Source organism: Lactuca serriola, chromosome 3, assembly GCF_051521515.1.
Source record: "Lactuca serriola cultivar US96UC23 chromosome 3, Lser_US96UC23_V15, whole genome shotgun sequence".
NCBI classification, from domain to species: Eukaryota; Viridiplantae; Streptophyta; class Magnoliopsida; order Asterales; family Asteraceae; genus Lactuca; species Lactuca serriola.
In genome coordinates this window covers 255,810,209-255,827,143 of record NC_136410.1, presented here as the reverse complement: position 1 = coordinate 255,827,143, position 16,935 = coordinate 255,810,209, and the positions used below count along the sequence as shown (strand labels likewise).

The window sequence follows — 16,935 nt, the reverse complement described above, 5'->3', positions numbered from 1 at the left end:
TCCATTACATTCGTTTCATCAACGTAACCCTTGAGACTCTCAGAAATTACCACTGAGGTTTACGGTTACACAACAACTGTGTTTATGATCTTTGTTTCGTGCCACTACGAGCTAAGTGAAACCCAAAATTCAACACCAAATCTGAATTGACGGTGAACAATAAATTTGCTCAAGTTTTCACCAAAGAATTGACGGATGTATCTTGATGAAATCTCAAATTTTTATTTTGTGTGGTTCCTATGAAATTGTTAAACCCCATAACATTTCTTCCCTTGGGATCCAGTTTTTTTTTTTTTTTTTTGAGATTTTATATTTTCCAAGCCAATCTAAAATTAATTCCTACCTACTTGTTCAACAGACTACACCGGTCTCACAAGTACTTTGATCACTTTCTTTCTTATTTCAAGATTAGAATTGTTGCATCAAAGCGAAAGCCACCCTTACGTCGCCTGATTAAAAGAAGCCTTTCAACATTTATTACTAAGTGTTTGATCGTCATTCAACGGGAATCCACATAAACACTTTAAGGTCTCTCTTGATCTTGAAGGAAGAGATTCGTGCCCGGGATTATTTGTTTCGTGTCATTATTGACATCACATTTATTCCTAAAAAGAGTTGCTTTATTTCTTTTCTTTTTTTTTTACACTCTTCGCACGAAAATCTTTGATTTTCCAAAATTCTGGTACTAATAATTACAGGTTGTATTATTGCTTTGGTGGTTAATTATCGAGTTGTGGTCAAAAATCATCCACGTGGAAAAGTAATTCAAAAGATGCCATTTCAAAGATAAGATGAAGGGTTGCTGACTCAGGCGGGAGATCAAAGGATTAAATTTTAAACGGCGGTTAAAAAGGGACGCGTGTGAATTTGAAACGCCCATTCTTTTACTGACATAATGGACGCGTGTGCGAATTTCAAGCGGTTCCTCTCTGGCACTTAAAGGCGCGTGTGGATTTGAAACGGTTTGTTCTGAAACGGCGCTTGTTGGGCGGCGTGTTCCTAGGAATCTGACACTCTCTCTCCTACGTGATCATCGCATGCCTTAACTGTCACGCATCTGTCATTCCGGAAAACCTTTTCGTATTTCCATAGAAGATTTGAAACGATTTTTCTCTCTCCTTCCACCCACTATAAAAGGCAGTCTCCACTCCCATTTACCTCTTTACTGCATCCGGATTTCCAAGAGAGCAAAAATTCCCAAAAGCTTTCCTGTTCATCTTCTTCTTCCTACCTTCAACAATGGCAGAATCATCCTCCGTCCATGCCACATCACACATCCTTCCCATTCGCCCTCAACAATGTTTGGTGATTGACCTAAACCCGCTGGCGTACGATTATTATATGTCTCCGATCATCGAGTGCCTGAAGTACTCACAAATCGCTCCTGCACTTTCTAGGATTGACTCTGTGCCCATGGAGCTCCTATCGCAGGTGTATGCGACTGCACATTACGATAAAGCATTCGAGAGGGTGTTCTTCGAGGTTTCTGATCACAATACCTCCATTTCTAGACAACGATTTTGTACTTTGCTAGGGTTTGCTGCTGACCCTTCAAGAATTAATCCGGAGACGATTCCGATTGGGCATCTTTACAACATGTTTTACAATATGGGGTACACGGAGGCGCTCACCTCCGTCGCAAAGTTTAAAAAATCTTGCTTGCTGCCACAGTGGAACGACATGTTTACAGTCCTCTTCAAGGGCTTATCTGAACGGAGCTCAGGATCCGATGGTTCTAGTCGACTGTTCTTGTCGATTATGTATGGCGTCTACAACGGAGTCAATCTTGACTTTGGGTTTGTTCTCTGGCAACAACTCATCCAGAGCCTATCTTCCTCATCACGACATTCTGAGGTGTCGTATGCTCGGTTCTGGATTCTCATCACAAAATGGGCGATGGATAAATTTGATGTCCCCACTGATGCTGGTGCATCGATGTCTTCGATCGGTTCTTTTCATACCACGAAGATCATCGTCTCTGATGCATCCAAGTTTTCTTTCATTGGCTCAATTCCGGAGACAATGTACGGCGATGTTCCATCTGACAGCAGGCTCATCCGGACTATTAAGGAGTTCAAGGCGACTGGACCTAGGGAACTCACACCGGAAATGCTCAAATCCATCCATGATGCTGACAAACCGGTTAATAGGGGCAAAAAGGCGGATAAAGGGAAGCAAGTGACCAAACCTGCTAAAGGTCCTTCTCCCAGGAAGAGGAAACCAACCAAACCTGCACCATCCCCGCAGCCGAAGAGAAGGAAGACTCAACCGAAGCGAAAGCTTCTCATCGCTTCCTCTTCGAGTGACTCAGAAGGCGAGCGTTCGGGTTCGGACGACTCTCAAAGAGGCGAAACCCCTCCAAGAGGCAACACCCCACCCCGATCACCTACCCCAGACATGGAAATTCATATCTTACCCATTCCCTCTCCTACTCAAACAATCCCTACTTCCATTCCCACCATAAACCCCACTACCACCATTCCTAAAACCTCTTTCCCTATACCACCACCCATTTTCACAGATACCACTACAACAACTGCAAAGGTTACAACCAACGTATCTGATACGGGGGTTCATACCGATGCAACCGAAACACCACCTGTAACCAAACCTTCTCATACAACCGAAACCCAGCATACAACCGAACCTACCCACACTCAACCACCACCCGAAACTACCCCCACCAACACTCAACCTGAACCTACACAAACCATCACACCCCCAGCTTCCCCACCCCCAACATCTCCAGATCATGCCTCTGATGGAGATAATCCTTTCCTTGGAGGGGAAAATATGACCTTCGATTCGGTCTACTTTAGTCCGTTTCAGGTTCAAAGCGACGACGAGGACGATGCTCTAGTAACAAAGAAGCATCTTAAGGAGCTAAACGAGAAGGTTGACTTGCTTCTTGCTTCATCCTCCAACACTCAATCCTCTCTCTCTGAAGCCGCTCTTCAGAAGATTGTTGATGCCTTCTCCAGGGCTCAGCATGATTCCGTCGCTTCAGCCACTGCAGCAATTGACGCCTCCACAAAAGCTTGTGAGGCTGCGACTGCAAAAGTCGATAAACTATTCTCTGAAGCCTCTTCCCTGTTGAAGTCCTTACAGGAGAGCGCTGATGCAACAAAGACAACGTTGGAACCAATCGTTCAACAATTGGCCACGTTCGTCTCAACGGAGTTACAGTCGTTCGCTACCCTTCGCCAATCCATCAGCGACGACAACTCGGCCCTTCGTGCCTCTATTGACGAGCGCCTCGCTAAACTTCAAGAGGACCTCGTTGCCGAAAACTCGTTAATGGACGTTCTGGCAAGTAAAACCACCGCCCTAAAGGTCAAGAGAACTCAGCTTTCAAACTCTCAGCAACAGATTGAAGCTCTTCGATCCGAACGGGAGGTTATCAAAACATGTGTTTCGGATGTACACTCTGCCCTATCCAACATCCTGGAAGCACACGATCCAATTCTCAATCATTCGGTGAGGCGAACCCTTGCTGAAAAACTTGCTCCTGCCCTGGACCTCCTCAGCAAAATTGAAGGGCTACCTAGTTTCGTGTCCAATCCGAAACAAGGGGGAGAAGTGAAGTCCGGATCGAAACCACCTCCTTCCTCAAAAGCTGCTCACACAACCGAACCACCTCCGACTGGTCAAACTTCGGGTTCGGGTGTGAAGGACAAAGGAAAGAATATAGCTTAGGAAGAAGATGAAGATGATAAAGAAACCATTGCGGACATGTTGAAGCGCAAAAACAGTCGCAATGTTGATGATGACAACATTCGTGTGGCGCGAGAAGCTGAAGAAGCCGAACGCAAGAAGAAAGTAGCCCACGATCTCCTTGAGAGCAGGAAGACTCTATTCCCTGCTTGGACTCGGGAGAGAATGATAAAGGAGGCTATAGATACTCCTAGCATCCTATGGCTCGAACCGGTGATCTCCTTCGACTGCTACAATTCTGTCGATTCGCAGTTCGATATGCCCTTGACTCGAAAGGCGTTTATCTTCCACGCCTTCTCCAACATTTTTGAAGTCCCTCATCCTAATCCTGAGGTCGATAGTGGCTTATCGAATTCTATCTGAAGGCCGCTCAACCACAGTACCAAACATGGAGCGCTCAGAAGATCGTTAATGTTCGAGTTTTAAAGCCGTATACCGAAGGGAGATTCATCAATGTTCGGTTCAGGGTGATTCGAGGGTCTGCAAGAACCGAACATCTTATATCCTTGGCAGATCTACCGAACCTAAACCCTCATGATTGGATCGTTTTGCATAACATCCTTTTGACGAATGAAGCTGAATATGGTCCAATTATAGACCATCTCAAAAGGATGTTAGTCTGTTACATCATGGAGGTCGCCTTGATGGATCAGGAGGTAGCCACAGTCTTCAAGAAGAAACCGAAGATATCTCCTGTTGGCTCGGCCAGTGATCTCAATCAAATGAAGATGGGCAAGATCGACCCGAAGCGTAATTCGGTTATGTTCACTAGAGCAGAAGGACAGAAATGTCTCTTTGCTTTAGCAGACAAACATCTTTATACCACTGCTTGTCTAGAGCATGTGCTGGAGATCATCTGACGGTGTAAAGAGAATGCAGCGGACGATGTCAAATACTTCAACGATATGATCCAATGGTACATCAGATTCAGACAGACGATACTTGCTCTTATCTCTCGTCTGTTTCAGACCGTGAAGAAGAATGTACCTGCCGCTGCTGCTGGCCGAAATAACAAGTGAAGATCTCGCTCCAATTGACGCAAAGGGGGAGATTGTTGGGTTGAAGTTTCGTTTAAGTGTTGCGTCATTGGGCTCGTTTATTTGTCCAATTATTTTGTACTCCGGTTTGGGCCTGTCCAACCGTGAGCCTGTTAGGTTTACTATATAAGTATATGCTTGCATGCATATTAGGTTAACGATTTAGAGAATAACGATCTAGCATACAATAGAGAATTACGACAACTTTAATTTTCTTCATCGTTCCTGTAAACCTTCTAACCCTCTACAGTTGTTGTTCTTGATCGAGCTCTTCTGAGGGTTGTTTTATAATCATTCGACACGTTTGATTCATTCTTGAGTTGTTCTTTATTTTTGTGTTCTTGCTGTTTAATCTTTATTTACCTGTTTAAGATCTAATTGATCTTTTAGATTAAGTTTTAATCTCATCAGAGTATATAGGGGACAATATATTATTAATGATATGAATTCTCAATTGAAAATCAATATCTCATACCATCAGGCTTAGCGTGCGAAGAAATGTGCTTTGTTGTTGTTAAGAGGTACGAAAGAGCATTCTTTTACCAAGCTTCCAACTTATTTCCACAATTTGGTCAAACATAATCCCGACAAGGTGACACATATTCAAACAGATGGTGATGATCGGTTTGAGTTCTTGTATGTCGCACTTGGTTGCTCGGTTCATATTACTATATTTTATTATTTTTTTTTATTTTGGTGTACCTAACTATAATCAGTGTATTTGAATAAATATACAATGTATTCTAGGTACGCGCTTTTGTCAATTGTTGTAAGCCGACCCTTGTAGTAGATGGAGCCCACCTAAAGGGTGAGTTCAAAGGTACCATGTTACTTGTTGTTACTAAGGACGGACAAAACCAAATATTACCGGTTGCATATGGTAAATGCAAAAAATGAGTGTACAGATTCTTGGACATAGTTTTTTTAAAAACTACGTGATTACATAGGCAATATGGAGGATCTTACAATTATATATGATAGGTCTCCATCTAGAGCGACATCTGTATCCAACATTTTTCCTCACGCTCATCACAAAATATGTGGTGCCTATTTGTATTTCAACATAGTAGCTAGATACAGGAAGAGTAAAGACAATTAAATGAATTTTTTACGAGGCTTGTAAAGCCTATACAATTGATGGTTTATGAAAAGACAAAAGAACTAGTATGGAATACTTATGAAGTATAAATTAGTGCGGAGTCTATAAATGCATTATGTAGACATGCGCGTAAGGTAACGATACTGATGTTGATCGACGTTTTTCGTGCAACAATGCAACAAAGGTGGTTTCAAAGATGTAACTTTGCAGGTAGTAAGTTGTAATATTAATGTTTGTGTTAAATGTTATTGATCTTAACTGTGTAATTTTCTATATTTTTTTAGCGAAAGCAACAACAACACTTACCACTTGGGCCGATGATATTGTTAAACAAAATAAAAATACTTTTACTAATTGGGATGTTCACATGATCTCAAGTAATAAATGTGAGGTCAAAAAGGGGAGAAAAACGTCATTGTTGATTTCCAACAAATGACATGTACATGTAGGCACTGGCAACTTGACGACATACCTTGTGGTAATGTGATAAGAGCGCTCACATTAAAGAATTACCAAGACTGCTCGATGTATGCATTAAAAGCTTACCATACCGAAACATTGAGAAGAACATATGAGGAATTAGTAAACCCTTTAACAAAGCTATCCAAATGGGAGATCCCCGATGATTTGATGATTGTTAGGCTACCTATAATGGATAAACGCCAGTCAGGCAGACCAAGAAACACATAACACATTCCATCCCAATGTGAGGGTCCAATTAGAAAAGAGTGTTCTACATGTGGTCAAGCAGGACACACGGGAAACGATTGTTCTTGAAGGGCGTCCGACAGTGGAGCACGTCGCACAAGAATTCCTACTATGGAGGCAACATTTCATATTGGTGGTGTCATGAACTGTATCTAGAATTTTTCAGAGTACTCGAGAAACTGGTGGAGTATGCTAGTTTGAGCCGGAATATCCTAGAGCGTCCTTAAATTCTCTAAGACATCGAAGATTTATCTTGATCTTTATATAACTATGTAAATATGTAACTATCTAGATAGAGTATTCTAGAATAGTCTTGTATAAAGAAATAGGTAGTAACATCTAGAATATTCCGATGATGAGGTTTAATGACCCTATAAATAGGGGTGTAGCCATTTGTTCCAAGATCATCGGAAGTTGCCTTGTATTCTCTTGAACTCGTATAATAAAAACTCTATTTCATTTGTAGTAATTCTCAAGCCTTGTCTCTTCCTTTCCAATTTGTTAGTACATCGCAAAGGAAGCATAGTAAGTCTGACTTAGTAGAAGAAACACTAAGTGGCACACTGTGATCGAGTAGTCCCGTGACACGTGGTATCAGTGCCTAGAGTTCATGCAAGAAAGAGATTGTAGCTATGGAAGAAGGAAGTAGCGATGTAGCTAACGTACCCCCTGTCGTCGAAGAGAAAAGAAGAAAGTCCAAGAAGAAGGACCAATCGATAGATGCCTTAGCAAGCTTAGAAAACAAGCTTACAAGGGTAGAGATTAATGTCGTGAGATCATTGAATGGAAGGATACCTTCGAGCAGTTCGTGCGTGACATTAACGACACGAGTGATGTAATGAAAGAGTCTATCAGCTTCATCAAAGAAGAAGTCCTCGTATTGATCAACACCTTACGAAACGAGTTTCATGAAAAGATAGGTGCCTTAGAAGCTGAAGTAAATCTGTGTAAAGCCGCAATTGCTGGTGGAGCTGTCACAAAGATGACGCCACACACCGATGCACCTAAACCCTTGAAGTACGGAGGTAAGCGTTACCCTAAACTTCTTGAAGAATTTTTCTAGTCCATAGAATGTTATTTCAATGCAATCGGGGTAAAGTACGATAAGTCCAAGATAGACACGACCGTCCTATACCTATATGAGAACGTCGCCCTCTGGTGAAGGCGGAAGCATATCAACATAGAAAAAGGGCTATACACCATAGAGACTTGGGATGAATTCAAAAGGCAAGTCAAGAAGCAATTTTGTCCCCATAACGTCGAGGATGTAGCGATGAAGAATCTCCGTGGATTGAAACACGTTGGGTCGATTAAAGATTATGTGGTAGAATTTACTGCTTTAATGTTCGAGTTTCCTGATCTACAAGAAAAAGACAAGCTATTTTATTTCCAAGATGGACTACAATCTTAGGCTTATAAAGAGCTCAAGCGAAGGAATGTCCAAGATGTTGATGAAGCTACCGCCGTAGAGGAAGTCCTTATGGACTTTCGAAGAGATGCTCCAGCCAGAAGAACAAGTGGGGGAGATAAACCCACACCATGAACACCACAAAGGGATGATAGGTATGTTGCCAAATCCTCAAGTTTCAAAGGAAAGGGGGTTGAAACAGGACTCCGAAAGGAGGTGAAGTATTATTTATGTGACAGACCCCATCTAATCAGGGATTGGCCAAAGAAGAAAAGCTTCAACGCCATGGTATTTGAAGGTGAAAGTGAAGAAGCCCAGTTAAGCTCAATGCGGATCCTTAACTCTGTGGCTAAAGAAGAAACTGGGACGGAAAAGGAAAACAGAAAAAAGGGACGTGGTCTAATGTTCATCAATTCCAAGCTGACCGAAGAACATGTTAAAACCCAGATTGACACATGTGTGTCTCATAACTTCCTATCCGAAAACGAGGCCAAGAAGATCAATATTCAATATACGAAAGAGATAGGTCGGTTGAAAGCTGTAAACTCTCCGTCCGAACCTATCCTTGGAGTTGCTCATGGAATTCCGATCGACATTGGAGGATGGAAAGGCACAATCGATTTAACAATAGTGCCCATGGATGATTATCGACTAGTGCTAGGAATGGAATTCCTAGACGAGGTACGCCCTTTCTCGTTTGAAGAACTAACCATGTGTATAACTAAGGGTTCAAAAATACGTATTATACCCGTAGAAAGGAACAAGATAGAGTCTCGAACCCTATCAGCCATGCTACTTAATAAGGGACTCCAAAAAGGTGAAATGACATTCTTGGTGACACTCAAAGAGAACGACCACACGTCCCAAACAGAAGTACCCACAGAGATAAAGAATGTGCTTGAAGAATTCAAAGATGTGATGCCGCCAGAGTTATCAAAGAAGCTACATCCTAGGCGAGAGGTAGATCATGAGATAGAATTGGAACCAGGAGCAAGACCACCAGCCATGGGGCATTATCGAATGGCTCCCCCTGAGTTGGAAGAAATTAGGGAACAATTGAAAGAAATAGTAGACGCCAGATTCATAAGGGCCTTCAAAGGCCCCGTTCGTAGCACCGGTGTTGTTCCGAAAGAAGCATGACGGTAGCTTGAGAATGTGCATCGACTACCGAGCATTAAACAAAGTAACAGTGAAAAACAAATACCCCATTCCTATAGTAGCAGATCTTTTCGACTGACTAGTAAAAGTACGATGGTTCTCGAAGCTAGACTTAAGATCCGGATATTGGCAAGTATGTATTACAGCCAACGATGAACCAAATACGACATGCATAACCAAGTTTGGATCGTTCGAGCTCTTAGTCATGCCCTTTGGATTAATCACGCACCTGCCATATTTTGCACCTTAATGAATAAGATCTTCCATCCCTTCTTGGATAAATTCATTGTGGTGTATTTGGACGACATTGTGGTGTACTCTGAGTCTTTGGAAGAGCACATTGATCATTTACGCTCAGTCTTCCAAGCACTCAAGGAAAACCAACTATATGTTAAAATGGAGAAGTGCTCCTTTGCCCAACCTGAAATATCATTTCTAGGGCATAGAATTTTTGACGGAGAGATCCATGTGGATGAAGGCAAAGTATGAGCCATTGTTGAGTGGGAGCCTCCTAATAATGTATCCGAGTTATGATCATTCTTGGGCCTAATAAACTAATATTGTTGATTTGTCTCAAGGTACTCGGCTAGAGCTACACCACTAACCGACCTTCTAAAAAAGAAAGTGATATGGGAATGGACCGAGAAATGTCAAAGTGCATTTGATGACTTAAAGAATGCAGTTACGAAAGAACCTATCTTGAAGCTTCTATATTACTCCAAACCCTTCTTAGTGCAAATGGACGCATCAGACTTCACGATAAGAGAACTCTTGATTCAAGAAGAATATTCGGTGCCCTACAAAAGTCGAAAATTAATTGAGACAGAACAAAGGTATCATGTACATGATAAGGAAATGACAGAAATTATCCATTGTCTTCAGGTATGGAGGCATTATTTGCTTGGAAGTCGGTTCATAATTCAAACTGATAATGTGGCTGCCAGTTACTTTCAAAATCAGAAGAAACCCAATCCCAAACAAGCACGTTGGCAATATTTTCTAGCCGATTTCGATTATATCATGGAGTACAAACCCAGAAAAGCCAATGTTGTTGCCAACACTTTAAGTCGCAAGGCAGAACTAGCAGCTCTTACCTTGGTGACATGTAACCTTTACGATCGAATGAAATAAGGGTTGAGCCACGACCCACTAGCCAAGAACTTGATGGAGATGGAAAGAGAGGGAAAGATAAGAAAATTTTGGGTCGAAGAAGGACTCCTACTCACAGTTGGAAACCGCATGTATGTTTCGAAATGGGACAATTTAAGGCGTGAAGTCCTGAAGGAATGTCACGACTCTAAGTGGGCTGGACATCCGGGCACCCATCGTACAAGGGTACTTATAGAACAATAATATTACTGTCCAAGTATGTGAAGCGATGTGGATGCATATGTGAAGACTTGTCTTATATGCCAACAAGACAAGGTAGAACAAGCAAATCCGACAAGTCTATTAGAACCGCTACCAATTTTCGAACGACCATGGGAGAGCATATCGATGGACTTCATCTCAGAACTACCTATGTCTGAAGGATACGGCTCCATAATGGTAGTTGTAGATTGGTTTTCGAAATATGGAATATTTATTCCAGCCCCACGAGATTGCACGACCGCAGAAGTCGGACGACTATTCTTCAAGAATGTCATGAAGTATTGGGGACTCCCACGGAACATTATCAGTGACAGAGATCCTTGCTTTAAGGGAAAGTTTTGGAGAGAGTTATTTAAACTCATGGGATTTACCTTAGGCACTTTGTCGAGATTTACCCTCAGACCGATGGCCAAACTAAGAGGGTGAATCACTTTCTCGAGATTTACCAAATGCACTTTGTGAGTGTGAACCAGCTAGATTGGGCCAAGTTGATAGATGTGGCCTAACTTTCTTATAACTTACATCTAAGAGAGACTACAGGAAGGAGTCCCTTTGAAATCGCTACGGGGTCAACAATTGTTGACACCAAACGAACTAACTAAAAGCAATAAAGGATCAAGCCCTCCCGCATACAAGTTCGCAAAAGGGTTGAATGAAGAAATCAACACATAAAAGTCTTACTTGAATAAGGCAGCCAAACGAATGAAGAAATGCTCGGGTGAGAAAAGGCAGCCAAGAGAGTTCATTGCGGGGGACGAAGTAATGGTAAAGCTTCCCCAAAAAATGTTCAAGTGTAATCGAAAAGTACATAAAGGCTTGACTCGAAGATACGAGGGGCCTTACAAGATTGTTGAAAAGGTAGGGACATGATCTTACAAACTTTAGTTACCATCCAATTTGAAGATCCACTGCATATTCCAAGTAAGTCTCCTCAAACAATACAATTGAGACAAGGAGGACCCATCTAGAAGTGAATCGCATCGTGCCCCAGTCGCCGATGTTGTTTCATATGATAAGGAGGTAGAAGAAATCTTAGCCGACAGAGTGGGTCGAAAAAGAGGAACACCCAACTGGATAGAGTATGACGTACGATGGAAAGGATTGTTCGATTAGTGTCTAAGTCCATAACTACTTTGGTATGTACTTGACCCGATGATGCATGGTCCTTTTGGGTTGCCTTCACCAAAGCAACTTGATAGGATGAAAGAGAGGATTAATTATGATTTATTAATATATTATGAGAATAATATATTAAAGGAGAAATCATATTGTTTAATTAATATTAGTCAATAATTAATAAGAATTAATTTTATGGCTAAAAGAGATTAATTAAATAAAGGGGACTAGTACTGTCAATTGTATGATAGTTGAATATTGGGCTAATGGACTCCATATTAGAGGGGTGGACGAATTCTATGGGGAAACCCATTAGAAATCTTCCTAGGCCTCTAACATGGGTTGCTTAGGGCCTAAGCAGTCAAATTAGGGTTTCCTTGTTAGATAACCCTAATAGTCTCACTATTTAAGGATCCCTAGAGCACCAAAAACGTGGCTAAGAGTTTCCTTAGGTTTTCCACACGTTTTTGGGTGCCTCCTCTCTTATCATTCTTCATCCTCTTGCTCTTGGTGTTTGTGAGCCATTAGAGGAGTGACACTTGTGACTCTAAGCTTTCTAAAGCCATTACAAGGAGGATTTGAGATTGTTATTGCTATATAACAATCAAGGTATGATCTAAACCCTAATTCATATATTAATATTGATTATCATATGCTATATCTAGGGTTTATAGCTTTGGATATTCAATTGCATGATCATTAGACAAACTAGATCCAAAAGCAATTAGGGTTTGCATGTACACCATAGGAATGATGTTTTGCTCAAAACCCATCAGTGGTATCAGAGCCATGGCTGTTTGTTTGATGTATTTGATGCTATTGTGAATTATACTTGCTTAAAATTCGAAATTTAGGGTTTCTGGGGGCTGAACTCGCCGAGTTCGTGCCTGACTCGACGAGTCAGCTGGTCAGAAAGAGGGAAAATCGGGATTTTGTGCTATTTTGGCTTAGGATTATTATTGATTTTGGGTGAATATCCTTACCAAAATAGAAGATAATTACCAATTAATCAAATATTTGTTTCCTTATTTGATTAGATTTAATTATTCGAATTATTTGGTGAATTATCTTGCAAGAATTTGGACTAGGTCAAATTAGATAACCACCAATTAATTGTTAATTGCCTTATTTGAATTTTGTGATCTAGAATATTCTTGACAAAGTTTGGAAAAGTTTCAAATTAATCCCTTTAGGTTTTATAGTTTAAATTTGAACTTAAAAGTTTTGTTTTTGAAATTTAAATAAGTTAAACCATAATGTTTTGAAATGTTTCAAAACTTGCCCTCAAGTTTTGGAATTTAAAACTTGATTAAAAGTTTAATTTAGAAATGTTATATTCTAAAACCCTAGTATTGTTTTGAAAAGTTTAAATCACACCCTTATGGTTTTATTAATTAATTGAAGTGTATAATTAAAAGAGATTTAATAAACCCATAAAGTTAAGGTTTACATTTAATTAAATTAAAAGTATAATTTATTAAATTAGACCACCTAGTATTTTAAAAGTGTAAAATACACCCTATACTATATATATAACATTGAAAGTATAGTATTATATATGTATGAGTAAACAGTCAGTCTTACCGTTAGTAGGCCTCATTCACGAAGCTGGTCTATAAGGGGTGTTTAAGGAATTGTCTATAAAATGGCGATTGAATGGGTATCCACTCTTACCCACTGCACTCTTGACTAGTGGAGGGTCGTTAGCCGAACAGGTAGGATATGACAGAAACCTTCCATTATAAGTATAATGAAGTACAAAAGTAACTAAATGCTTTCATAAAATTCCCAATCTTAGTTACTTTAGGCAAAAGTGAATTGATGCAATTCCATGAAATTACACTTTGTGCCCTTGCGAAGACGTTAGTGGAGCGTGTGTGGTTAACCGGCACACCAAATGGTTCTAAGCAAAGGTAGCAAAGGGTGAATCATTATTTGTCATAGTTCGGTGGAGCGTGTGTGGTTAACCGGCACATCGAATAGGTGACTGTAACATTGGGGGGCACCATGTGAGTTTGCATGGTTATTCACACCCTGTTTTGTGATCCTCGGCATCCCTGTCACAAATCGAGGGGCATATCGAGATTTAAACATGCCATTGAAAAGTTCGATGAATCTCAAAAGATCTAGGAATTTTCAATAGATTTAAAACTTAATTTTTTTTTTTCGTTTTTCATGGTGGAAATTGGTAAATCGTCATTTACCTACCTTCAAATATTCTGCAACTAGATTACGGCATCCCTTTTCTATGTTGTAGAGTATTTTGTTGGATCCTAGCCTCGATGTTTCATTTGGGTGTCACATCGAGGACTCTAATCAACTTGACTTGAATTTTCTCCCGTTTTGTAGATGTCAAAGTACGACAACTATGGTCTTCCCAAATCCCGTGGAACAAGCTTTCCACGTGAAGATGATATTCCACGATTCGATCGAGGAACAAGAGATCATGCTTCACTTCCTACACCTCCTCCAATTATTCTCCCTAACCCACAAGTTCGAAGGCTTGAAAAGTTCAAGCTCACTCAAGCCCTTTTGGCAAGTAAACATGAGAAACCTGTGTGTGTACACTTCTTAGAGATGAAGTCACACATTGATAGGTTAAGGATGTTGGGTGTCGAGATTTCAGGTAAGTTGGCTATTGAGTGGTTTTATCAGTCGCTTCCTGAATCATATAGTGAGTTCGTTAGAGAGTACTATACGATGGATCATGACGTGACCCTCATTGATTTGACCTGTTTGCTTATAGATGCTGAATCAGCAATGATTTGGCGAGCTGGTTGAGCAAATTTGTTTGGTAAATCAAACTCCCAAACTTCAATGGATATTGAAATGGTGACATTGGAGATCCAGAAAAGGTAGATTCTGAGATAGTTCCTTGTTCCATTCCAAAAGAGTCCATTTGCTTTTATTGCCAAGAGTATGGGCATTGGAGACGAAACTGCCCTATTTACCTAAGAGATCTAAGAGATGGGAGAGTCAAAACGTATGGCTCTACTTTAGGTAAAATCCATTAACTAACTCGTTTAAGTTCCTATTCTAGATTCTTGATACATGATGTGATAAGATTACATTTTGTTGTTTTATACGATCGAAGAAAAGAAAGGAAGCTTAAGGGAAGAAGTGAGCTGAATCTAATCGTGAAGAAATGGATTTCGACCACATTGCTTGAAGATTAGATTCTTAAGCTACTACTTGGAGTTAGAATAGATTGCTTAAGAATATGTAACAACATAGTTTTTCAATTGCATTGTAAGGACAAATTTTTCCGCAATAAAATAAATTTTGATTTTATATTATTTATTTATCCTTGCAATGGCGTGCATGAAAAATTGATGTTTGTAAGTTTCTATTATTAGAAATAATGGATTTGATTCTTAATTATGTTATTTGTGGAAAGGTCAAGAATTTACCAAATAGGGAAAGTTTCTCATCGCCCAAGTTTCAATTAGACAGAAACTTGGAATCATACAACTTGGTTGCATAATGAATGAGAAATTCCATATTTGGAAATTAGACTAATTCGTTGACAAAGTGTCAAGTCAAGGACTACGAGATCAAGTACACAAGGTTGTGTGTTGATCAAGTCCACCATAAGAGTGACAAAGATATTCGTGTCATGATTTACTAAAGGTTTAGTAAATATGATTATACTTATAAGATTAAGTGTAATTCCGAGTTGATTGAAAGAGTTTAAATCAATAGCAGAACGAATAAGAAGAATCAAGTAGGCAGAAAGATAAAAGTTTCTCTATTTTAAGAAGAAGGGAGAGTACTTTTTATTATGTTTTATGATAAGTCTTAATGATTAAGAACCATATCTCAATTGATCCTCTAAGTGAGTCTTAGTGCAATTGTATGTCTGAGAAGAGGAATCAAGAATTGAAGAAATGGTTAAATCAAGAAGTCATTCATACTTCGTTCCAAAAACAAGTCTCAAACTTAAGATTGTGAATTGAGTGACAAGTCTCAATAAGTGTTTTTTCTTGATAAAAAGCTACACTAACTCTTGAATATTTGTTTGTCAAGAAATGTTTATTGACAAGAGAATCTTATATGTCAAGGAGTCAGTGGGAGTCTCAATGGTCTTGAAAGGTTTCAAGAACAAATCAAGAATAAACCTTGTCAATCATCACTAGCACACGACTTGAGGTTTATGACCTATCGTGTTGACATTATTTTGTTTCTGTGTCATTCCGATTGAGTTAATTATGCATGTGAGTTCTATGAGTTCTCATTTGAACGCATAAAAGGCAAGCACCTTGATCAATGAAAAGTACATTGATAGGAAAGGGTGAGTTGCTTAACTACTTGGAAGACATTGTGGGCACTCGTGTTACCATAAGGCAAGAAATCAATATTGAGAAAGTTCAGTCCATATGAGTTTAGATTTGTCGCAAACTTTGATTTTGACAAATTCGCATTGATATGATCACATACACCATTAAAATCTAAGTGTCATAAGATTCCCTCCTTCATGAAAATGACTGTGAGGAAATGCTTTCACTAAGAGAGATTTTAAGAAGATAGTGATTGTGAAAATTGTATTCTCGAATTCGATTATGGTAACGGTATCCCTTTCCATAATTCGAATTGTGAGATTTGACAATTAGTCTGAATTGTTTAGACACACATAAGAGCTATCTAAAGCAAAGGTGTATAAGTTTAAAAAGATTGGATAAAGGATTATCAAAGCATTAGGTATTAGAAATATGAACTTCAGAAATTTAATAAGTATTGTCTTCTAGAAGTTCAGTTGTTTTCTAAAACATGTCAAAGCTAGTGGGAGCATAAGTGTTATGCTTATATGATAATAATCATCATGATAGTGGGAGCATAATGTTGTGCTTGTATGATTATTAAGGCAAGTATTGCAAGTTAGCAATATTAATTATAGAAAACAAGAGTTATACTTTGCAAAGTCGTAAGGGTTGAAAAGTTGTTTTGCTATAATTAAGGGAGAGAATATTGTACTTCGTTTCAAAATCTAAAGCTTAGATTGAGAAATTTTAATAAATTTAGTCAAAGGATACATAGTGTGTTCTTAAATTTCGATTATGATTACGGTATCCCTCTTCATAGTTCGAATTGTAAGAACGAGACACATAAAATATTATGGCAGAAGATTGATAATGTATCATATCTTTATGTAAGACATTATGCATCGTGTCCCATACGCTTCGGTTATAGGGTTGATTGCCAGTGCTATTATATTTGACCATTCTAAAATTTTCCAAATGTCTAGCGCATTTAGAGGGAAAAAGGTCTAGAATCGGTTTTGACTAAAATAATTAAACAACTATCAAAGGATGATCCAAAGCTCGCTA

The 16,935-nt window shown here is 39.5% G+C and overlaps 1 protein-coding gene across 1 annotated transcript; it reads left to right on the top strand.

Annotated features, from left to right (window-relative positions):
• The first annotated feature begins 8,251 nt into the window (after positions 1 to 8,251).
• LOC145096194 (uncharacterized) lies at positions 8,252 to 9,106 on the top strand. Its single transcript, XM_079033956.1, has one exon. It carries the CDS (start codon positions 8,252 to 8,254, stop codon positions 9,104 to 9,106), a length of 855 nt encoding a protein of 284 aa, XP_078890082.1.
• Positions 9,107 to 16,935: the final 7,829 nt, after the last annotated feature.

Bases quoted from the DNA above. Each gene is read 5' to 3' on its own strand.
- LOC145096194 (XM_079033956.1), top strand. From the start codon at position 8,252: ATGGTATTTGAAGGTGAAAGTGAAGAAGCCCAGTTAAGCTCAATGCGG.